Here is a 24,494-nt window from a genome sequence, read left to right on the forward strand (position 1 = left end):
CCCCCTTCCCCCTCCCCTCAGCGCCGCTCTGCTGGACGTCATGAGCATAGTAATCGCGCTGGGAGTCACCACACCAGAAACGTCCTACTCCGACATGGCTGCCGGATCAGAGTAAGTAAGGCCCCGCCCCACCTGCCGGTCAGGTGACCGTCAAACCCTGAGCATCCCGGAAGAGCTGGCTTCCTCAACGAGGAGCCCCTTCCCCTGCGGGGTACTCACTGCTAGCCAGAGATGCTTGCAGAACACTGTACAGTAGCAAATATGCAAAACACGTTTTATTATTATTAACATTAGTGTTGTTGCTGTTTTTATTTTAGCTATGTCTATGTTTAATGGTATAATCTTAGGTTAGCCTGGTATTGCTTGCAATTTGTATGGTTCTGTTTATGTTCAATAAAACCGCCTGATTTGTCCTGCCAGTAAAGCACAATTGAATTGAATTGAGAAAATGACTCAGCCCTGGTCTGAATGTCTGGGCGTGCTGGTTATAGCTCTCGCACAGAAGAGGATTGGGACGGAAAGCCAAGAGCGAGATCGGCTCAATTAGGCGGCCCTACAGGACCCTGCTTGAGACTGAATAACCCCGTTTAAGGGAAGCTCATGACGTGTCTTCGGAGACGAAATTTAACTAACCTTTTGTATTTCTCATGGTTTTTATGTAGCCCCGCTTCTCCACAATGCTATTTTTCAATGTCACATACTCCACGTGGAATTGGTGCGTACATGTTCAACTTTTGAGCACGCGCAGTTCAGGTTGTAATCGTCCATGTTTGCGAGCAGCCTTTTTTTAGGGGTTCCATGCGGCTCCACCTCCCCCGAACAGCTAAGGGGTGATTTGCGCCTGGTTTAAAATAAAAAACAGTCATTATCTTCCATTACCGTCACGTTGCTTAGCGGTTTGTGCCTTCGTAGGGGCAGACATTCGGTTCTCACGCACCAACACGAGGAACCTGACCTAGAGCGATTTGTGGTTTGGAATTATGTTTGATCTGGATAAATCGCAACTGTCGTTGATGTATTGCGTGTTTGGTATTCGAGGTATGCAGTGGTTTCGTCGGCACACAGGAAGTTTTTTATACTTCTTTCTTTTATTATTTTAATTGTTTGTGTGAATAGAAATTACGTTACGACAGTTATTTTCGCATAGCTCGCTGGTAATGAGCAGTACACTGCATAAAATAGGGAGGGATATGTAGTCGCACACTGGCTGCACACTCGCTCACCGCTGCTGATAAATGCCGTGTAAAATTCCAGGCGTTTATCAGCCGCACGGCCCCACCTAGTGGTCTGTCTGTGCCCGTGCCTTGATGCAGAGACCGTCGGCCTGCAGTCACGACCCGCGTTTTCGTTTTTGAAAGCGCGGAAAGATGAGAATTAGAATCACGAAAGTAAAAAACCGTTATTTAAATCGTCGTCGTGGCTGAGTCCAATGACAAGCTCATAAAAGTATAATCATCGTCTAACGGAGAAAATATTAAAATTATAAACGTGATTCGTTTATATTTACAGTGATTATTTTATAATACGCCTTTGGGCTGCTCTTTTAGCTCGTTTTGTGCTGCAAAACGTACTGTTTCACAGTTGCGGGCGATTGCAGCTGCACACTGTGCAGGTGCTTAATTAGCTATGCTGTCAGTACTGACCTAGCAGTGCGCTGCATACCAAATGACCGGCAGCACGGTTCTTGACTGCATTGATCACTGTGGTTGGGAATGGGGTCGGTCATGAATAGGCTTCGGACACTACGCTGTCTATGTTTGCTGGTTTTTTTTTTTTTTTTTCCTGTGTCCGAGCGATCCATCTCACGGGCTGTCAGATCACTTTTAATAATGGGGCTTTCAGTAAGGTTCCTCCTGAGAGCTCTTGTCTGGGTACCGTGGCCTAATGGAATATCTGCAAGTGGAGACTGCAGCCTGTTGCTTGGAGCATTGTAATTGGCTCTTTATTTATTTATGTAGTTGCCTACAGCGGTTTGGCGATTCAACGATGGTCTTTTTTGTATTGCTGGTGCTAGTTTGGCATGGCTTTGACTGCTGTGTTGTGTTGTTTTATTTTATTTTTTATTTTTTAATTTATCAGTCATATTTTCAGATTGTCATGTTGACGTGAAATCATTTGCACAAGAAGTATGGCCAGGATAGCTGCAATGACAAGAAAGCAAAAGCCATGAATGGACTGCATTTTATATAGCGCTTTTATCCAAAGCACTTTACAATTGATGCCTCTCATTCACCCATTCACACACACACTTGCACACCAACTGTGAAAGGCTGCCATGCAATGTACCAGTCAGCTCGTTGGGAGCAATTAGGGGTTAGGTGTCTTGCTCAGGGACATGTCGACACACCCAGGGCGGGGAATCAAACTGGCAACCCTCCGACTGCCAGACAACCGCTCTTACTTCTATGTCGCCCCCATGAAGTCTTGACATGCAAAACTGGCTAAATTTTAAGATGATTCATCTCAGATAGAAATGGCAGTAAATTGACTTAATGCTCAAAAATTCGGTCGAAAAAACTTGTATAGAGAATGAGTACGATATACTGTGGGGGGGGGATGAGCGCTGAGTATGGGAAAAATCAATGGGTACTAAGCGAGAATGCATGAATAAGCACTGAATATGACCAAATTACTGAGTACTGAGTGCTGAGGTGATGTGTTCTGTTACAGCCCTGAGTCAGTGGAAGCAAGCCCCGCCGTGAACGAGAAAAACTACTCCAACCACAGCTGTGGGAGCGCACAGAATCACGGCTACCGGGGATTACCCTACGCTGTGAGTACGGTCTCCTCCACCCTACCACACCCCTGCCCTGTGAGTAAAACCTGGCTGCTGCTCACCTACTCCACTACCGCTATGGGAGTAAGGCCTCTCTGCTGCTCTCCTACTCCACTACCGCTGTGGGAGTAAGGCCTCTCTGCTGCTCTCCTACTCCACTACCGCTGTGGGAGTAAGGCCTCTCTGCTGCTCTCCTACTCCACTACCGCTGTGGGAGTAAGGCCTCTCTGCTGCTCTCCTACTCCACTGCCGCTATGGGAGTAAGGCCTCTCTGCTGCTCTCCTACTCCACTACCGCTGTGGGAGTAAGGCCTCTCTGCTGCTCTCCTACTCCACTACCGCTGTGGGAGTAAGGCCTCTCTGCTGCTCTCCTACTCCACTACCACTGTGGGAGTAAGGCCTCTCTGCTGCTCTCCTACTCCACTACCGCTGTGGGAGTAAGGCCTCTCTGCTGCTCTCCTACTCCACTACCACTGTGGGAGTAAGGCCTCTCTGCTGCTCTCCTACTCCACTACCGCTGTGGGAGTAAGGCCTCTCTGCTGCTCTCCTACTCCACTACCGCTGTGGGAGTAAGGCCTCTCTGCTGCTCTCCTACTCCACTACCACTGTGGGAGTAAGGCCTCTCTGCTGCTCTCCTACTCCACTACCGCTGTGGGAGTAAGGCCTCTCTGCTGCTCTCCTACTCCACTACCGCTGTGGGAGTAAGGCCTCTCTGCTGCTCTCCTACTCCACTGCCGCTGTGGGAGTAAGGCCTCTCTGCTGCTCTCCTACTCCACTACCGCTGTGGGAGTAAGGCCTCTCTGCTGCTCTCCTACTCCACTACCGCTGTGGGAGTAAGGCCTCTCTGCTGCTCTCCTACTCCACTACCGCTGTGGGAGTAAGGCCTCTCTGCTGCTCTCCTACTCCACTGCCGCTGTGGGAGTAAGGCCTCTCTGCTGCTCTCCTACTCCACTACCGCTGTGAGAGTAAGGCCTCTCTGCTGCTCTCCTACTCCACTGCCGCTGTGGGAGTAAGGCCTCTCTGCTGCTCTCCTACTCCACTACCGCTGTGGGAGTAAGGCCTCTCTGCTGCTCTCCTACTCCCCTACCGCTGTGGGAGTAAGGCCTCTCTGCTGCTCTCCTACTCCACTACCGCTGTGGGAGTAAGGCCTCTCTGCTGCTCTCCTACTCCACTACCGCTGTGGGAGTAAGGCCTCTCTGCTGCTCTCCTACTCCACTGCCGCTGTGGGAGTAAGGCCTCTCTGCTGCTCTCCTACTCCACTACCGCTGTGGGAGTAAGGCCTCTCTGCTGCTCTCCTACTCCACTACCGCTGTGGGAGTAAGGCCTCTCTGCTGCTCTCCTACTCCACTACCGCTGTGGGAGTAAGGCCTCTCTGCTGCTCTCCTACTCCCCTTCCACCTCTCTCTCCTCCCACTCGACTAATGTGAGAAAGATTCATCTGCCCAGATATGGATTCAGACACACTGCAGTTTCGTCCTTTTCACTTGCACTAATTCATTTCAGATGTTAAAGTGAGGCAGGCAGCTTGTGTTCTCTTTGCTTTGTCTATGGGATGTAGAGTACAGCATGTGCCGTTTCTCACAAAGGCCTTTCCATTCAAGGGCTTTCTGCTGAACAGCCTCAGTGCTTGCATTTCAGCTCCATGTGAACCTGCTGGAAAACGAGCACCCGAGGTAGTGTTTTACCAGCCCGGGCCGATCACGCCGTCAGACGTCCTGAGACGGGGTAGCTCACACTGCTGCCGCCTCCCTGAAACATTTTTAAAACCGTTTCATCTTGTCGTGGATCTTTGGTCTGAACAGGCCTTTAGACAGTTTCCAGCTGACCATAAATTATTCCGTTGCATCGTTCAGTTATTCTTTCTTTTTGTTTCTCAGAATTCAGTGTTTCTGATGCCTGACCCGATGGTCTGATGTGTTTGCGCTCTCTGTCCTCAGGATCACAACTATGGTGCGCCCCCTCCTCCGACCCCGCCCGCCTCCCCCCTCTCCCAGACCATCATCCCCCGCGTGGAGCTCAACGGCATCATGCCCTCCCCCTACGACGACGACAACTCCGCCGACAGCGACAGCTCCTCGGACGAAGAGGGGGGCGTGGCCAGCTGGTGCCACTGCAGCCTGAGGCAGGATGGCTTTCTCATCAAGTGTGAGAACTGCAGGTGAGGGAGGGGCTAAGAGAGAGCCGGGGGAGGGGCCTGTCGGTGAGGGAGGGGCTAAGAGAGGTGGAGGAGGGGCTTCTGGAGAGGGGTATGAAAGGCCTAAGGAGAGGTGGGGAGGGGCTTCAGGAAAGATGAGGGAGGGGCTCAGGAAGAAGTGAAGGTGGGGCACAGCAGTAGGGGAAGGGGCTTGATGAGAGGGGTGGTGATAGGTTGGATATTTGAGTGATGAGTTGGTACGGTAAAGAGAAGGGGAAGGCAGGGGGGTGAAGGTGAGCTGAGGTAAAATATGGTGGGCTACTTTTACTAATCTGTTTATCACTGTACTAAGGTGTTTATTCCCTGCTCCATTTATCCATCGGTAACAGGGGCTTGGACCGAAGGAAAGGGGTGGATGCCCAGCGCAGAAAACCCGAGAACGTGTCTGGTAAGAGCCTCGGCGGGCCGGGTTTCCTGCAGAAGCGCCGCCAATCGTAGCTGTAGCGATTAGCCTAACTTCGGCTGGCTTATTCTTGCTTAGCCTAGCGTCAGAGCTGCTTTTGAGACTGACGCCCCTCCCCTGTGCGCAGTGGGAGAGAGCAGCGCCACGGAGAGCGGGGACGAGGAGGTGTCGCCGTCCACGGTGTCCTACACCGCCACGCAGCACACGCCCACCAGCATCACCCTCACCGTCAACCGCATCAAGCGGAACAAGCCCAAGAAGAGGAAGAAGAGCACCGAGAAGGCCCGCGGCGCCCCCAAGGGCAAGAAGATCAAGGTAGGCGTGGCCCGGGCCTCCCGCGTGCGTGCGTTACGCAGGGCTCCCAAACTCTCATCAGTACCTTCCCAAACTCATCCAGCGGCCACGCTGCCCCATGGAGTGCTGCGTCTTTGGAGCGCAGGACGTTTCAAAATCTGCGTTTTACACCAGTCCCCTTGCGTTCTCGTAAAATAACTTTTTGCCATAATACGCCAACTCAGAATGTCATTTTACGGGGCAGCAGTGCAGTGTAATGGGTAAGGACCCGGTCTTGTAACTTGAAGGTCGCAGGTTAGATTCCCAGGTATGATTCCCGTTGTTCCCTTGAGCAAGGTTCAGTGTGTATCCGTCTGTGTAAATGGAAGCAATGTAAATGCTGTGTAAGTCCCTCTGGATAAGGGCGTCTGCTGAATGCCTGTGACGCAATGGAATAATGTTATCGTGACACTTGTAACAGAAGCGGGATGAAGTAAGCCACTAATAACGTTCTTGGCGTTCTGATCAAAACAGCGTTTTGCCACCCATGCTAATAATAGGAAGCCCTGGGAGCGATGTGTGCTTTAGTTGCTCGTGTTGCGCAGGCTGCAGTGGTGTAGGCAGAAATACATTTTTGGGCAGGCCTGTAATAAAGTGGGCTGGGCTGCCCGGGTAGGTTTTTTTTTGGAATGCGTTCTCCACACGCGCCTCGCCTGTTCCAGCGCTCCTCGGAGCCAAACCTACGACTTCCCCGTATTCCTGGCGGCAGTGCGGTGATCTTTCCAGCTCTACCGCCTTGGTACTAAAAAAACACGATTATGTAAGTCTGTTTTTTTGTAAAATCAATATTACAGCACGACTAAATACACAACAGGGGGAGCACAGGCTTCCCATAAAGACCTCCTGATTAGGTGTGTGTCCGCTCGTACCAGGCACAACGTATTGGCCCTAATTAAGAGGAAATGACTGAATTAAAATCGGATCGCTGAGATGTAGCCTACACAACGAAAATGAGGAGAAAACGAGACCTGCAAACTTAGACCCATACTGTTTTGCGTCTCACAATATAGCGTGTCCTTGCACGGGCAGAAAATCAACAGCTGTGCAACTTTAAATGGCCAAGAATTTTTGTAACAAAAGTAAGAGTCTGTTAAATACCTGTAATGTAATCTAACGTCTGTATGAGGCAAGTGAATATTTCATACAGTCTGAATGTCTGGACTTTGGAAATCTAAATGAAGAAATATTTGACCCCAGTTATTTTGATCAGAACACGAGTGAAGTAGTGTAAAATGCAGATTTTGAAATGCCATGAGGTCCAGAGACGCCGCATCCCTTGGGCTAAGCGTGTCCACGGTGAGGGTCCAGTCTGTTTTAATTCCGTCTGCAGACCATTAAGAATGTGATTCTTCCGCAGGCTTTCAGAGAGGGTTCCAGGAAGTCCATGAGGATGAAGGCAAGTCTTACTTAACAATATCAATATCCTCTCCAAGGCTATTTTTACCCGTGAAATGTATCATTTTGGCCGCATTTATTATTTTGATTAGTGAGATTTTTTTTCTTATCCTCTTCACAGACTATTACTATTGTCTGTATTTTCTTGTCCTCTGCTTATATGACTAACATAAATTTGAGGGAGATTTGGGCCTAAAGCAAGTCTACTTTTTTTGTGCAAAAAGTTTTGGGACATGCGTTCAACATTCCCTGTCAGATGAAACTAAGGCACCTGGCCTTTGATGCCAGTTGGTGTTAGTGCTGCAAGTCAGCCACCAGAGGGCGCATGTGCATAGAGTGGCTGAACCAGAGGGGTGGGGGCGAGGTTGTGAACGGCTCCCTCTTCGCAGAACTCGACCACGGAGGCCAGCACCCTGGACGAGAACACGGCCGAGGGCTGGGAGACGCGCATCCGGCAGTGGACGGACCAGTACGAGGAGGCCTTCGCCAACCAGTACAGCGCCGACGTGCAGACCCTGCTGCAGCTCCACCGCGCCGCCAGCAAGGCCGCCGAGGGCAAGGCGCCCACCGTCGCCGCCATGGACACCATCAACCGCACCGAGCTGGCCTGCAACAACACCGTCATCGGCTCGCAGATGCAGGTGGGCTCACCGCTCAGGGGCACGCTTTCACGCTCCTCACTCTGAGGCTCACGCATATTCACGAAGGATGCTCTGGGTTTGGGCCCCGTTTACCTGCCGTTGTTTCCTTATCGGTGTGCTGAGCCTGTTCTATTGTGTGTGTGTTTGTACTCGTGTGCTTGCGCGTGCGTTGCGTGTGTATGTGTGTTGTTGTGTGGGTGCGCGTGCGTGTTGTGTGCGCATGTGGATGCGTTTGGCCGTGTGTTGTCGTGTGGGTGCGCGTGCGTGTTGTGTGTGCATGTGGATGTGTTTGGCCGTGTGTTGTTGTGTGGGTGCGCGTGCGTGTTGTGTGTGCATGTGGATGTGTTTGGCCGTGTGTTGTCGTGTGGGTGCGCGTGCGTGTTGTGTGTGCATGTGGATGTGTTTGGCTGTGTGTTGTCGTGTGGGTGCGCGTGCGTGTTGTGTGTGTTTGTGTGGTGTTGTGTGGGTGCGCGTGCGTGTTGTGTGTGCATGTGGATGTGTTTGGCCGTGTGTTGTCGTGTGGGTGCGTGTTTCCTGCGCAGCTGCAGTTGGGACGGGTCACTCGGGTGCAGAAGCACAGGAAGATCCTCCGTGCCGCCCGGGACCTGGATCCAGACACTCTGATCATAGAGTACCGGGGAAAGGTCATGCTCAAGCAGCAGTTCGAGGTCAACGGGCACTTCTTCAAAAAGTAAGAACCCGCTGGACAGTACTGTTTATGCCGGACATTCTCAGTATTACACAGTAATGCCTGGTATAACTGTCAGAGGTCCTGCAATATACACTGCTTTTTGTTTGTGCTGAAGAAAACGTCCTCAAAATGTCGTAAGTGGGATGTGTGTAATCATTACTAAGAGTAAGTAATGAGGACTTTTTTAGCCTTGTTTAGCTTGCACTGAGGGGAGACGATTTACTTGCTTTCACATTGCAGTCATTTTTAACTGTTGGTCAGAGTGAGTATCGGCTCCTGTAATTTAAAGTATCCAGTACCTGTAATGGTATTGTCGCTTAGTGGCGGATTGCAGGCCTTTGACTGAGGTGCTCTCCCGTGTGGCTGTGTGCGCAGGCCCTACCCTTTCGTACTGTTCTACTCCAAGTTCGACGAGGTGGAGATGTGTGTGGACGCGCGCACGTTCGGGAACGACGCCCGCTTCATCCGGAGGTCCTGCACGCCCAACGCCGAGGTGAGCGCGCCGCGCGTCCGTTACCGCGGAAACGGGAGGGCGAATGGCGCACGCGTCCGTAGCGCGCTGCCCAACACGCCCGTGAGACCCCGAGGCAGGGCACGGGCCGCTCCTGTCAGCGTCGCGTTCTCTTTAACGCCAACCTTAACGAAGGGATAACATGCTGCTCCTGTACATCTCGCCTTCTCGTTAGTGTGCCTTTAAAGCAGAGCCAGTGAATCTGCGCCACAGCAAGAGAAAGCTGGTTATTTAGGGAACTGAGAATCTTCCGATTCGCTTAAAGAGATTCAGAAATCTAATCATGCACGATGTATGCGCCTGTTTACCGGAATATTCACTTGTTTCTGTTCTGCTTTCTTCCTCTTTGCCTTTTTTTGTTTGCCTTTTCAGTTTATTTTTATCCACCGCCAAATTCTGATATTAATACAGAGCTGCCTGTGTGTATTTTTGCATGAAGATTATAGCATCTTAACATGCAGTCACATTTCTGTATAGTGTAGTCATATACCGGTGTGCCACTGGTCAGCAGGGTGGATTTAACTGCATTGTAATGAACTGGCGCCCCCTAATGGATGCTGCTGTCCCGTACATTTTCTACTGTAAATGGTTGTTTACTTCCTGAAAAGTATGCTCCCGAATAAACTCAGCGAAACCCTGGAAGTATGCATATCATCCTGGGATTCTATGTACCCTAAATTTATAGAAAATTTTTCACTGTACACTGGGGGGTGCTGTTCCCCTCCCTGCTGTCCCAGGACCCACTGACACAAACGGAGGGTGTGGCCAGTGCCCCAATGCGTTGCGGCTCATTGCCGATAGGTGCATTCAAACGTACAGCTCTGACTGTGACCCCTCCCCCACAGGTGCGTCACATGATCGCTGAGGGAATGATCCACCTGTGCATCTATGCCGTGACCCACATCACCAAGGACTGCGAGGTCACCATCGGGTTCGACTACGAGTTCAGCAGCTGGTCAGCCGCTTTCCACACCGTTTCCTTAACAGATTTGCTTTAAATTGAATTTTGGCTTAATCATACTGATTCAGTCCGTTCAGTGTATGGATGCGTGTGTACAGTGAAACTGAGTACCAGGTTGGACACAGTTTAATCCATTACTGTCAAGCATAAAATTCAGTGAAGGGAGAAATCTCCTCAACTTAACCTCTTAAACTGAAATAAATATATTTTACACAATCGGCGTTGACCGTATCAGTAAAAGTTTATTGTAAAAGCTGAAATAAGTACAAAAAGTGTTTTTAAATAGGAACCTGTCCCAAGCTGTAGGTTAACCTGTTCTCTCTTAAGGCTGAAACTGAGAGGGGGGGGGGGGGGCATAGTTAAGAGTTCTCTTCCTGCGCCCATGGAGGCCTTGTCTCTCTGCCCAAGTCCCAGTCCGGTGTTCAGTTTCTGCTTCTCTTCTGGCCCCCCCCTCAGCAATTACAAAGTGGACTGCGCGTGTCACAAGAGCAACCAGAACTGCCCGGTGCAGAAGCACAACCTGAGCCCCCCGGAGCAGTTGCTCCGCCCCCCCACGCTGCCCGCCCAGACGGGGGCGGAGACGCGCCGCAGGAAGGCCCGGCGGAAAGAGCTGGAGGGGGGCGTGTCCGACGACAGCAACCAGCCGCCCGAGGACCCCGCCGACGCCAAGGAGCCGAGGGGCGGCGCCGCGGCGGGCAGCGACACGGAGGTTAGCGCGGTTGCCATGGTTACCTTCGCCCGATCGAAACTGTACCAGAGCGCCGTACCAGCGCGCGGATGCTTCCCACGGTCTCGTATTGTTACGGCGAAAGAACAGTCTGTGCAGAACATTTACAGACTTTGAATTCACCTTTTCAAAAAGTGTATGCGAACCTTACAGTACTGAACAGATACAGAGTGCTTTCATCACACAATACACAGGGTCTCAAAACCCGCTTGTATTGCTTTTATGAGCGTGCTTGTTGACTATAAATGGACTGACGTCAGTAACATTTTTTTGGTCAACGTAAGCCAGGTGAATACGAGAAGATTGTTGAATTGTGGACCCCCCCCCCCCCTCCTTTGTAGGTTGCTGTGGTGATGTGTGTTGGTGCGGTTCTCTTCCAGGAGAGAGACTGTGACGGACTGAAGCTGGAAGACGGGGAAGAGGCGGAGCTGGAAGAGGGCGGAGCTCTACTGCAGAGTAGGCGGGTACGTTTCAGTTCCAGCACTGAACCACAGGGCTACATTATCATCATCAACAGGATGTTTTTTTCACACCCGGTGAACCTGATCAAGGCAGATAGGCACAACTTTTTTGTTTTCTTTCTGTGCATGTCGTTGAATAGAGTAAAAGCCAAAATAAGGTTATATGGTTGGTTAATAATATATGATTGGTTACCTATGAAAATGAACCACATGTAGAACCCTAAAATAAGGTTTATGATTGGTTACCCATGAGAATGGAAGGCACTCGGTGGCCAGTGTTAGTAGTTGTTCTCACAGAGTCCGCAAAACTCTCCATCCTGTTGGACCAGTGAAGTATAGCTTCCCTCAAAATGGCCAACACACCACCTGCTTTCCAAAAGCAACTGTATATTTTCTCTAGTTCAAAAAAAGCAGGTTGGTCAGTCAGGGGGCCAAAACCTTTTTTATTAAGCATGCTTCTTCATGCTTTAACTGAGCATGTGGTGCTTTTGGGCCCCCAGACTCGCGAGGACCAGAAGGCGGAGGCCATCATGCACGTGTTTGAGAACCTGGAGAAGAGGAGGAAGCGCTCCTCTCAGAGCCAGGGCCTGGGGCCCGAGGAGCCCAAACAGGAGGGCCCCGAGCTGGAGGAGGACAGGGCCTCGCCCACCGGGCCCCACGCCGCGCAGAGCGGGGGGGTGGGGGTCAGCACGCGCCGGGCCTCCTACGTCACCGTGAGTCCTCTCTCTCTCTCTCTCCCCCTCTTTCTCTTAATCTCTCTCTCTCCATCTCCACGTTTCTCTCCCTGTCTCTCTCTCCATCTCTACTTTTCTCTCCCTGTTTGTCTCTCCTCCCTCTCTCTCCGTCTCCACCTTTCTCTCCCTGTCTGTATCTCCTCCCTCTCTCTCTCTATCTCTAACTTTCTCTCCCTTTTTGTCTTTCTCCTCCCTCCCTCTCTCCATCTCCACTTTTCTCTCCCTCTGTCTCTCTCCTCCCTCTCTCTCCATTCCCTCTTTTCTCTCCCTTTTTGTCTTTCTCCTCCCTCCCTCTCTCCATTTCCACTTTTCCCTCCCTGTCTGTCTCTCTCCTCCCTCTCTCTCCATCTCTAATTTTCTCTCGCTGTATGTAGGTGTTTTGGTGTTTTATTGTCTCCTTACCCCCCCCTGGTCTGCTTTCAGGAGGCCCCGCCCACAGAGCTGGAGAAGGCCCCGGCCACGCCCGCCGCCACCAAGCCCGCCCCCACCCGGTCCTCCAAGCCCCGCCCCAAGAGCCGCATGTCCCGCTACCGGTCCAGCTCGTCGCAGCGCGCCCGGCGCCAGCGGCAGGCCCTGGCGCTGCAGGCGGCCGAGCAGGGCCAGGGCGTGGCCGAGGAGGGCACCGCGGGCGCCGCGGCAACCGAGCCGGGGGTGGGCGAGGGGGCACTCGGCGGGGGGCAGCCCCTCGACACGGACGGACTGGGAGGCGTGGCCTCGGGGGCCCTGGGTAACAAAGCCCAGCTTCGGTACCCCAAAACCAAGAAGGTACGCTGCCCGTACGCACCCAGCGCCCACACCTTGATGTGTTCACCCTTTTCATCACAAGACCATTTTACCGTCATATAAACAGAGCTGTCCAATAACCCAGTGCGTTCCACCAAAATGTGTCCTTCAAGATCGTATGCTTGTATCAGTGTATCTTCTTCCCCTTTTCTTGTTTTTACTAAGTTGCTGGTGGATGTATTTAGAATAGATATATCTTGAAACCTGTCGTGGTAATGCCATTACCTGATTTCTGACCCGACTTCCACTGCAGTTTATATGGTGTGTTTGTCTGATACAAATTTGTGCCGCTTACAATTTTCGTATTTGACAGTCATTTTTACGAAGTAAAAAATTCTGCCATAAGTACATTTAACGTGATGATAAAACCGCTGATAGCGCTCAAGGAAGGAAAAGTTACCGTCGAATCAGCACACAGTGCCCTCAGAGCGAGGCTGCGGGCTGAGCGTCTGTTTCCCCGCCGCGCAGTACCTGGTGACGGAGTGGCTGAACGACAAGGTGCTGGAGAAGCCGGAGTGCCCGGTGGACCGGCCGCTGCGCATCACCACCGACCCCACGGTGCTGGCCACCACCCTCAACATGCTGCCGGGCCTGTCCCACTCGCCGCTCATCTGCACCGCCCCCAAACACTACGTCCGCTTCGGCTCGCCCTTCACCCCCGAGCGCCGCCGCCGCCCCGTCAGCGTGGACGGCTCCTACGGCTCCTTCAAGAAGGTGGACCCGCGTGGGGGGCGTGGGGGGGTGGGGCGGGGCGGGGCGGGGCGTTGTTGTGAATATGCACGCTCGCTCAAAGAGACTTGTACAACGCCGTCATGTTTCATATGGACAGATTAATTTGAATAGTGTGTCCACAATTATAGGCAAACGTCCTTTTTTATATTGTGCCTGTACTTGTTTACTTAACTGTTTCCTTTACGTTTCGACCAGAATGTAATTTTTTGAAGAATAATTGGGTGGCATGCACTCATACAACCTCTGGAGACGTTGCCTTACAAGCTGCTTTGAAGTTTCTAGAATTGTCTTTTCGTGCTTCAGACCACAAACACCCAAATTCCCCTACCAGCCATTGTAAAGCTGGCAGTTCTTCAGAAACTTCTCTAAATATCTAAAATGTCTTTCGTCGCACATTGTTTGGGCCAGTTTCAGGATTTCAAGTTTATTTTTTGTTTCGATTTTCTGCAGCGGTGGATCAAGCAAGCGCAGGACGAGAGCACGTCTTCAGCCAACACCGAGGACGGGACGGAATCCAACTCTTCCCACCAGAGCAACAGCAGCAGCCACAGCGTCTCGAACCCCTTCAAAACGGGTACGTAGCCCTCCAGAGCCCGGCGCCGCGCAAAGCTGGGTAAAAGCCCGTTAGCAAGCCCGTTAGCCAGCGCTTTTCTGTTTTTCCTTTTTATTTATTTTTCCTTAGCAGGCTGGGTCTTCCCCCAGTGGGGACGACCTCTCCCAGCCGGAGCCGCGCCAGCGTTGCGTGTGTTACAGTGGCGGCTGTGAGGGGTTAGTTTTGGCCCGCGGCCAGTCGGGCCTCCTGCGCGGTATCGGGGTGAATATGGCGGTAAATCACCTCCCCAGCTCCCGTCTGCTAGCAGACTGGCACAGAGCCTAGCATGTGTTCCCCACATGAAAAAAGAAGAAACACCCCCCTCCCCTCCCCAAATTATATCTTTTTATATAATTGAGATGTCTTGCTATTGTCGTTTTTGGATGTCATTAATTGCATGATTAGTACCAAGCATGAAAACCTTATATGAAGAAACATATGTGAGAACCAGATATGAATACATTTGTCAAGGAAGAGGTGTTTGTCGGTTTACTTATGTTAGCACTTATTTGCTCTTGTGTTTGTTTTTGGCCCTAAGAATCAGAGTTTGGCTGCAGATCCTGGTCTCATAAACCTGTTCTGATAACCTAGTCTGGATTTCAGTAGAACTATCCCGGATAAGCTACGCCTGCAGGGCGGATGTATTGTAACGCATCGTAAGGGCACAGGACGCTGGTGTCGCGTTTGTCTGACCCCGCTGTCTCTGTCGACCCCCACCCCCCGCAGAACTGACAGCGCCTTTCAAGAAGCGGAAATCAAAGTACGCCTCGGAGCCACCCCCACTGCCCTCGGCTGAGCTGCTGAGGCCGCTGTCCCCCATCACGCCCCCCCTGACCTCCGACCCCACGCACCCCCTCCTGGCCTCCTCCTGCGCCCTGCTCCTGGGCACCGAGGACGAGAGGCACAACGGCTACGTCCTTCCCTACTCCCCCCTGCGCTCGCTGTCCACCAGCCGCTGCAACACCCCGCTGCAGTTTGAGGTAATCGCGGCTTTGGTTTAGCACGAGTTAGCTTATTAGCTAATACAGCTTTATGGAACATTCATTAGCACGTTAGCATTCCTTGCCATATCAACCCTTGCTGTTTTTCAATCGATGTTTGCCATAGTGGCCTTGAAAGGAGCTTTGGATGAAGGCATCTGCCAGTTGAATAAAAGTAAAGGTAGCAACCGAATACTACCTACTTGTTTACCAACAGAAATGAGGCGGTACTGTAGTATTTCAGCTGAACTGTGGTGACTGGATCCTTGTGATCCTTATTTCTGTGAGGTTTTCTCTGAATGGCTTTGACCGATCTTTTTTTTTTCCTCTCTCCCCACAGAACATATCCTCTCCTGAGTGCTCACCTGTGCACAGGCCTGAGTCTCCCTCACCTGAGGTCAGTCACTATCTTCTTCCGTAGCTTCAGTAGCTTCAATAATGAAAGCAGTGGCTTCAGTAATGAAAGTGGCGCGCTGCTGGGACAGGTGGTCTTGGTGTTTTTGGGTAGACCTCGTTTGTGACCCGCCATCTCTCCCCCCTTCGGCAGCCCTGCTTGTGTCCAGACTACGACGGGCAGCGCCCAGCGTACCCGGACCTCCCGCTGCCCTCGGGCCTGGAGAGCCCCGCCCTGCCGGCCTCCGCGGCGCCCGAGGAGTTCACCGCGGTGACGCCGGAGCCCCCCGGGGTCGCCCCGCTCCCGCCGGCGGCCGTCACGGCGCCCCCCGAGGGCCAGGCCAGGGAGCAGGCCTTCCGCACCGAGTTCAACCTCATCTACACCTGCTCGCCGCTCAACGCCAACCTGGGGGAGGGGCTGGCCGCCCGCGGCCCGACGGCCGACCGCCGCCTCTCCCAGTCGGAGGCCGGCGGCTTCTCCCCCGCCGAGGCCTTCTTCGGCGGCGTGGGCGGGCAGGGCCTCCTCTCGGACGCCGCGGCCGGCTCCCTGTCGCCGTACGCCGAGCCGCACTACAGCGGCGGCTACCCGGACCACGGCACGCCGCCGCACCCCAGCAACCCGCCGCAGAAAAAGAAGGCAAGTCCTCCCACTCGCCGGTCAGCCCTGCCATGATGACCTCACAGGAAGTGATGTGTGCCTCGCTAGGAATTCAGTGCTGAAATGTCACTTTGCTAGAAAGTGTAGCGCAGCCGTGAGCTATTATCTCAAGCATGTTCATGGACATGGATATAGTGTCCTAGGGCACTGTGGGAAATACCCTATAGTTTGCAGTAGTCAATGAAGTGATGGATACATTGTGTGTGCTCTCTTTCTCTCTCTCTCTCTTCCCCTCCCTTTTTCCTTTTCTTGCTCTATCTCTTCTTTGCTTCCTGTTTGAGCATCCATTTTGTCTCAAATGCGTGTCAGAGTGGAGTATGCTCATCAGCGCACGTTGAGCGGTCTCGTAAGGAAAAGGAGTGTCACGGTAGCTGCATTCAGGGCTGCCGCAGGCGGGGCTGTGTAGCGCGCCGGCGGGCCGAGTCCTGAACGCCGGCGTGCGCTGCCTGCGTCCCGCCGCGCGGAGCCGCTCTCGTGTTTGTGTGCCACCGCGGCAGGTTTTATTTCACGTTCGGCCCTCGGGGGCCGTAGATAACGTCCCGCCAGGAACGCCGTGTCCAGGAAGCGGCTTTGCAGAGACGGAATGTTACAGGGAAGCGCTCACGCCTGATTAGCTGTGCCTGAGGTAGAACGTAGGCCAGCCAGCCAGCCAGCCAGCCAGCCAGCCAGCCAGCCGAAGCCCTGACCACTCTACCGCCACCTGTCCTCCTGAAACTTTTGCAAAGTCTTTTTTTTCCCACTTTTTTTCCAAGGCAGAGGGCCAACCTGCATACCATTAGTCTGCTGACAGGAAAGCCCGATTACCAGGCTTTATCTGTAAGAAGTGAATACAAGCCAGTCCAAAATATGGTGAATATTCCCTAACTATATTTAGAAGTGTGCATGTTAAATATTGTTGCATCTGCATAAACCCCTCCCCCCCCCCTCCTCCCCAAATATACATTACAGTATTTCCAATTTTCCAAAACAGTTGTTCCGCATTTTATTTTACCCATTTTTTTTCCCATCGCAGTTTATTTGGACGTACATGGCCATTTTTTCAGAAAAAGCCATAGTACTTTGTTAATTTTTTTTGTGTGTTGCCGTGCCATGGTGTATTGGTCACGTGTCATCGCTGAGCTCGGTTAGGAAGGGGCCGACAGCACATCCCATTCATGGCCCCCCGGCTCTCCATGCCTTTCGCTCCCCCTCCGCCCCCCTCCTCCACAGGGGCCCCTATATCCATCCATCCCCAATGGATGCACCAGCGGCCGCTGGGGTCCCGTGCTGGCCGCCAGACTTCATGAAGGAAGCTCAACCCCCACCCCCACCCCCCCAGTCCTTGCAGGCCGCCCACCCCCGCTCCATCTTCGACATTCGCCCTGTGTATTTGATGTGGGGTGGGGGGGCGGGGGGTTCCTTGCTCGTTGCATACCTTTCAGTGGGCTCTCAGCCTTTCTGTCTATCCATCTCTCTTTCTATCTCTATCTCTAGCTGTCCATTGTGAGTGTATGTGCCTGCCCTGTGGTGCTGTGGTGTACTGTAGACCGTAGTCATGCTCACTCACTTCACAGTCTGATCTTGCGGGTGGTGACGATGACGATGACGATGACCTCTGTCGTTGCTCGCAGCTGATGTTTTCAACTTGACACTACTAACTCGGTTCTCAGTATTGAGCTGCATTTGACATGGCGTGTCTACTACAGGTTCACTGTGGAAGAAATGTGTGGTCAGAAATATGCGGTCAGAAATGTGTGGTCAGAAAATGTGTGGTCAGAAATATGCGCGCATCATGTGAAATAGCGGGATTAGCAGGATGAAATAAGATTTTGGCGTTATGATCAAAACTAATTTTTGCCACACAGGCAAATGATATTGAAAACCACTAGGAGAGATTTCTGTTTTAATTTAGTTAGGTTGAGCTAGCTAGCCTAGTTTTGAATTTTCATTTCTCTTTGAATCTACAAATGCCACCAGCAGCTGTATAATTAACCGAAAGACGATTGGCTCAAAGAAACAAGAAGATTTGTTGTGGTTCAAGTCTAGGTCATTGCCCATTGTAATCTTAAAAAAAAAAAAACATCATCTGCATTAATATCTGCATTTTTTTGGCATTTTGGAAGTTTTTTCTGCGTAAAAAACACAGAATCCTGAATTAACATGACCACCGTGTAGTTGTATTTATCGTCTAATGTAATTCAAAATACATTCAAATACAAATATTTCCCTTTATATTTTTGCATTTTGACCTTCATAAAAACAAAGGAAAATTTTTTATTATTATATTTGATCATAAATGCAACTTCATTCTATTAAATTATTCTAGGTCCTGTAAATATAAAGGGAATAATATTTGTAATAATGTTATTATATTCATAATGTAATTCTAAAGTTTATATTTTTGACTTTTGAGCTGCATCAGAACAAACCCAACTGCACATCTCTTCCACAATGACTTCGGGCAGTGTAAACAAGAGGTACTGCCAAGTGAAAACCTGCCTTGTCCTGATTCATGGTGACCTGGGAAATGTAGTCCTGAGGCCTCTCCAGTACTCAGAACTGATTTGTCCTGGCTAAAGATAGCAGATCTTCAGGTTTCAGAGAGCATCTAGGACATTCTAGGATTTCTCATAGTTGATCATGATACGTAATTAAGCAAGTGCTTGTTTAACGCTCAAAACGGCATGGCTTCCCCCCAGCCCAGTGCCCTGGACACACCCTGCTGGATTAGGGCATGAGCCAGAATGGCAGTGAAACCTGTGGAATGGAGCTTAAGGACAGAGCAGCAGGGATGAGTTTTTGCAGGGAATATTTTTCACTGTAATGTCCAGGGCGCGCACGCGCGCACACACACACACATACACGGCACACACACACGGCACACACACACACACAGGCAATGTCTGCTGCTCGTATAAGGAAGGTTTCCCATGGGAACATTCGGCCTGTGCTTGCCAAAATTTTTTGGAATGGAGAGGTGGGGGGCTTCCTCATGTGCACAATCAGAACTGCAATTCTGTACATCACGTCCAGCAGAAGGGGGAAAAGTAAATATTATTGGGCGCTTTTGGACAGAGGTCAAAAGTTTGCCATAGCTTTTTTTGTTTTGCTTGTTTTTTTTGTGTGTGCTGAGTCGCCCACCTGTTAGGCGAATCGCAGACATGGTAAGCCTCCATGTCCGCTCGTCATCCCGCTGCCTCATCCGTGTGGTTGCGTGTCGTACCATAGCCGAGTGTGCCGTGGGCGGGGCCTGCACGGGGTGGGAGGGGCCTGTGCCCCACACGCGATTGGCTGACACGTGCGCCCGTCTTCCCCAGGTGTCCCTGCTGGAGTACCGCAAGCGGAAGCAGGGGGCGAAGGAGCCGGAGGCGGGGGGCTCCCTGGGCACCCCCACCCGGCCCAGCGTGTTCGGCGGCAGCGCGGACTCCCCCGGCGGGCCCCGCGCCCTCCTGCAGCCCCCCGCCTCCCCGCAGAGCTGCTTCTCCTCCCCGGCGCACCCCTCGGCGCCCCAGATCGAGGAGGTCAGCCCGCCCGACCACACCCTGGCCTCCCAGAGCGGGGGACAGCCGGCCCGGGGGCAGGACAGCACCAGCACCAGCCACTGGTGAGAGAGGAGCGCGCTAACATGCACATGCTAACATGCACACTCTAACACGCAGACACACACAGTCCTTTAAAAATACATACCTACACGCAAACACTGGCTCACAGCTGGTACTGTGCCACTCTCCCCGTGCCCAGGATGGTGCCCACGTCGGTGGAGAGGCTGAGGGAGAACCAGGGCGTGCTGGAGCGGGTGCTGAGGGGCAGCCTGAAGATGGACCGCATGCTGAAGCGGGAGGGCGGGGCCAGCGACGGCAGCAGGGACAAGGACTCCGGTACGACCCCGCCCACCATTTTAATTTACGCCGTTCATCGGTTAGAGAGTTCACACACCTTGTTCTCAAGGCTGTGTAGAAGCAGGCGACTGTATGCAGACTCTCTGTGCTGTGTAGCAGTAGCCTGTAGAGCCCTGAATGGAGCTGTGTAGCCGGGTGTGTGTGTGTAGAAGCGGGTTGGCCGTGTGCAGACTCTGTGTGTGCTGTGTAGCAGACTCTGCCGATGGGGACGTGTGTGACGCACAGCCAGCAGCCCGCTCCAGGACCTCCCCAGTGAAGAGCCCCCAAAGATACAGGCACAGCCCCTCTGTGTACCAGCACCAGGTACAGCCTCCATTTTCAGCCTGCATGGAAAAAGGGTTTTTACTTTGCTGCCGTTAGGACAAATGGACTGTTTATTGACCAAGAAAATGTGTGTGTGTGTGTATGTTTGTGTGCGCACGTGGGTATTTTGGTATCTTTGGGGTGTGCATCTATGTGTTTGTGCGCGTGTGTGTGTGTATCTGTTGGGTGTGCGTGCGTGTGTTTGTGTGTTTTGCAGTCGATGCTGTTGGAGAGCCACCAGCAGGGGGAGCCACCCACGTTCCTCCAGCACAGCGCCTCGTCGCCCTTCCGCGGTTCCTACAGCCCCTCCGCCCCCTCCCCCGGCCAGGGCTTCTATCCTCGTCTCTCAACGCTCCCCTCAATCTCCCAGGATCCCTTGCAGCAGCAGTCACCAAGCCCCGCCTCCTCCTACCCCAGCCACACCCCCACCGCCACGGTCACCGCCTCCTCGGCGGACTCGGGCCTGTGCGGAGCCTCCAGGCAGGTAGGGGGCGCTCAGCCGCAGCACCACCACCAGTCCGGGAGCAGCGGCAGCCTGGGTGCGGACGGGTCACACGTGTACGGCGGGAGCCACCTGAAGGCCAGCCTGCTGAACAGCGGCACGCCCGTTTCGACCGGCTCGCTCGCCCGCTCCCCCCTGCTGACGCAGAGCAACCCCAAAACGGACCCCAGCGCCGCCACGGGGGGCAACCCCGTTCCCCACGCCTCCCGGGTGTCCCAGCAGCAGCCCGGGGTTCGAACCTTAAGCCCCAGCAGCCCCGGGACCCGAATGCTCCCCGCCCCCAGCGCCCAGCCCTACCCGCAACGAGGGGCCCCCATCAGTCAGTTTCAGCACAGCCAGATCCAGGGCTCGGGGGTACGGACACAGTCGGGAAGCTATTAGGACCTCCGTTCCCTCACCGAACCCAGCGGAGCTCTTTCTGGGCTAATGTACAGACTTAAGGAACAAGGACTTGGCTTTAAAACCAGGACCCTTTATTATTCTCTTTCTACTTTCTTTCTTGTACCGAAACAAAAAACATAATAATAATAATTCAACTACATTCTACGTGCGGCCCCAACTTCGGCCTTGACATCATCGAAGAATTCTAAGAGAAAACAAATAGACAAATAAATAAGAAGAGAAAAAAAATCATGTAGAGTTTTTAAATTACCCTTCAGTTCTCATAAGTGTGTACAGAACCATGTTCATGCAGGAGTCATAAATGATAAACTTGCGTACCTGTACAAGTATCAGTACCTGTTGTTTTGGTACTTAGTGATTATGATTAAAAAAAACAAAATGTATAAATGTATGATTTATTAGGTTATTGTATGATTTGGTTTTCAGCCAAGTCAGTCCCACAGTAACAGCCAACATTTTATTTGTAAATTTGAAACGGTAAAGGAAATAGCATATATTTGTATCATCCCTTAAGAAGATACGGGCAGAACAGGGCAAAGGATGTCGAAGATTGGCTTTCTGAGAAGATCATTCCAGGAGATTTCCACTTTAATTTCCTTTTTCTCACGTGTATATCATAAGAATCTGGAGTCAGGATCTGTTTTTTTAATTGATCTTTTATTTCACTTATAATTATCCTAGGCTTGTTATGTTGTACTTGACTCATACGGATCTTATAATCCATGGTGCTGCAGTCTTTTTTTTATTTATTTTTAAAAAAAATCCATTTTCCCCACACATAGTAAGTAAGAAATCCTTCGTTCTCTGTATTTGGAAATGAGACTCATTGGAAATGGATTCGGTGACTGTTGCAAACCTTCAGTGTGCTGGAATGCAGGGAGAAGGAGCGAGGTCAAAAATGAGCAAAATATATATATATTGCTCCGGAGTTTTATTATTGTTTGTTTGTTATATTGTTTTTTTATTATAATTATTATTATTATTATTGAATCCTGTAGGATTTTTTTGCTGAAATTTTGGAGAATTATCGAGAATTTCTCTTTCTCCCCTCAGACCAACCCTTGCATTCCGCACACCGCCCACTCAACAGAGAGGAAAGGCGTGGGGGGATGTTTGTTTTTTTTGTTTGTTTTTTTTTTTTTTTTGGTGGAAAAGCTGCTGTGTTTTTCTCATATTTGTGTTTTACACAAGTGCTGCTTCAAAAAAAAAAAAAAAAGTTTTTCAGTTTCCACATAATGCTGTATCTCTGTTAGGTTTCTCACCAATCGGGTAAAAAACACAGCGAAGTCACCCAAGTTGCGTGCCATGACCGTTGCCGAGAGACAAAAAAAAAAAAATTTTAAACTGTAAAGCGAAATGGTCAACGGCAGATGCTGAAATGATCGACCGTTAGGAGTCAACGGCAAATGCTGAAATGATCGACCGTTAGGAGTCAACGGCAAATGCTGAAATGATCGACCGTTAGGAGTCGGGCAGTCGATTGACTCGTCTCCCACCCCGCCCCCCGCCCCCACCCCCCAAAGAAGCCACCCTGGACAGACAAAGGCCTTTTTCTAACTTGTTTGGAATGGGAACAACTTGAGTACAGTATCTGCCAGAGGAATACAGTTGGTCTCGCCCACCAATCATGTGGGTTCTTGGAAGGCCAGGAAATGGACAGATGGTCAGCTGACTTATCACATGACCTCTCCCTCTGCCTCACATAACAGATGTAAGGGTACTCACTGGTTACATGAATGTTTCTCCAAATGGGAGACATCAAGAAAACTTGTGACCCAAAATACCAGCACCTTAATTAAAAAGCAAACATTATGTATGATCATGTGTACTTGTATAAAATGTGTTATATACTGTACCAAGAAAATATAGTACACTAAATTTGCAGCATGATTTTCTTTTCAGTCTGACTGTTGGTGGAGAGCTGAGGTTTGGATCTGTGCAAAGTGATCGCAATTATTTCCGTTGATCGTTTGATCTGTTTTAGGTGTACTGACAGTTTCAACTGGATAACTGCATTTTAAATTTCAAATGAGGTTAATTCTTTTTACACCATGGGCATAGTTATAACCAGCTATTTGGACCTTCTGAACAAGAAAAATCCAGAGAAAAGATGTTATACGTTTTGATAATAAAATACTCATGATAATGACATGTTCAAGAGGCCAGTTTTGATATTTTATGTTTTATTGATCTGGTTATTCTGCTACAGAGATGATGACTGAAGCTCACAGAGTATTTGGTTTATATAAATTGTGAGCAGTGCCAAAAATTACTGGAAGTATCTGTTAAAACAGCGGGAAAAATCTTATCAAAATAACTAATCAATTAGACACAAAAAAGTAAAACTTCCAGAAAACAGTTTTGTGTGATCCTTGTCCAGTGTGGGCCCACCACTGATGAGTTTGTCATTGTTGGAGGGGTTGAAGGGGGTTGTTAGGTTGGAGGGTGTGTGATCTACACTCAGCAGAAAGAAACCTGGCTGTCCGGACCATTTAAATCCCCTCCGTCTAACTACCTTGAAAACCTGCAAGAGAAGGCTATGGCCAATAAGTGGATGGCAGGTTGTTACTCATTTTATGAAAAAAGCAACTGTTAAAGATTTAGTTTCTACGCTTGAACAATACGGAATTACCGAAGCTGGGTCAGGGTGCTTAGCAATTTGTCTTCCTGCTGAGTTGACAGTCATCAAGTGAGAACACTTAGGGGGAGAGTGGGGAGGTAATGCTTCCCGACTCGACTTAAACGGTTCTCGCGGATATTGGACACACTCGAACGGTCGCCTGAGCCCGCGTCAAAACCACAGCGTGCGCGCAACTGTTGCGTGCTGTGCGCGAGGGAGCCTCTAACAATCAATTGAGCATCCGGGGACAGTCAGATAATAAAGTGCAGGTGTTTTTCTGTCTTCGGATGCACGCGGAGCCGCCGCGTTACCCGATCCAGCTGTAGGCGCGGCAATCTACATCCGGGTTTTCTCGGTAAACGACCCGGTATCCACACTCCGCCGGGATCCGCTGGCATTTCTCAGGCCAGGAGGTTGGTTTATTTGGGCTGGAAAAGGAAACGGAGCGTGTATTATCTACATTGGAATATGTAAGTTACTCTTCGGCGTAGTAAATTATGTTTCGCACATTTTAAAATGAGGACGATGAATCCAAGTTTAGGGGCCATGTTAGACCTAACAAATGCTAAACTTTTAGTTACAAATAGAAATTGTATACACACACACACGCACACAAAACCGTATAAATGGTTTGTTTTGTTACTAGTCTAGGCAGTAACTCACGAGAAGCAGACGAAGCCGGTGTCGTGACAGTAGCACTTGTTGCACCCCTTCATGAATGTTTGTCCCGGCAGGAACACCTTGTCCGTTTGGATACACGCACCTAACAAGCCGATGATGAAAATATATATATATATTTTAAATTCAATTTTAGTTTTACAGTGA

General features: G+C 50.9%; 1 protein-coding gene across 3 annotated transcripts; it reads left to right on the top strand.

Annotated features, from left to right (window-relative positions):
* Positions 1 to 23,204, top strand: setd5 (SET domain containing 5). 3 transcript variants are annotated; one of them, XM_035387848.1, is made up of 24 exons: positions 1 to 111; positions 2,671 to 2,773; positions 4,713 to 4,933; positions 5,299 to 5,357; positions 5,500 to 5,687; positions 7,063 to 7,101; positions 7,490 to 7,741; positions 8,284 to 8,432; positions 8,808 to 8,925; positions 9,789 to 9,898; positions 10,361 to 10,613; positions 11,012 to 11,095; positions 11,593 to 11,805; positions 12,250 to 12,591; positions 13,078 to 13,323; positions 13,792 to 13,915; positions 14,660 to 14,913; positions 15,254 to 15,310; positions 15,461 to 15,943; positions 16,721 to 16,813; positions 19,261 to 19,547; positions 19,685 to 19,821; positions 20,033 to 20,145; positions 20,363 to 23,204. In XM_035387848.1, exons 1-24 carry the CDS (start codon positions 41 to 43, stop codon positions 21,026 to 21,028), a joined length of 4,662 nt encoding a protein of 1,553 aa, XP_035243739.1. In that variant the 5' UTR covers positions 1 to 40; the 3' UTR covers positions 21,029 to 23,204. The 3 variants fall into 3 exon arrangements, with proteins under 3 accessions (XP_035243739.1, XP_035243740.1, XP_035243741.1); XM_035387849.1 differs by having other exon boundaries at positions 41 to 111; positions 20,036 to 20,145; XM_035387850.1 differs by lacking the exon at positions 16,721 to 16,813 and having other exon boundaries at positions 41 to 111.
* Positions 23,205 to 24,494: the final 1,290 nt, after the last annotated feature.

The sequence above is a fragment of the Anguilla anguilla genome, chromosome 13 (genome assembly GCF_013347855.1).
Source record: "Anguilla anguilla isolate fAngAng1 chromosome 13, fAngAng1.pri, whole genome shotgun sequence".
NCBI lineage: Eukaryota > Metazoa > Chordata > Actinopteri > Anguilliformes > Anguillidae > Anguilla > Anguilla anguilla.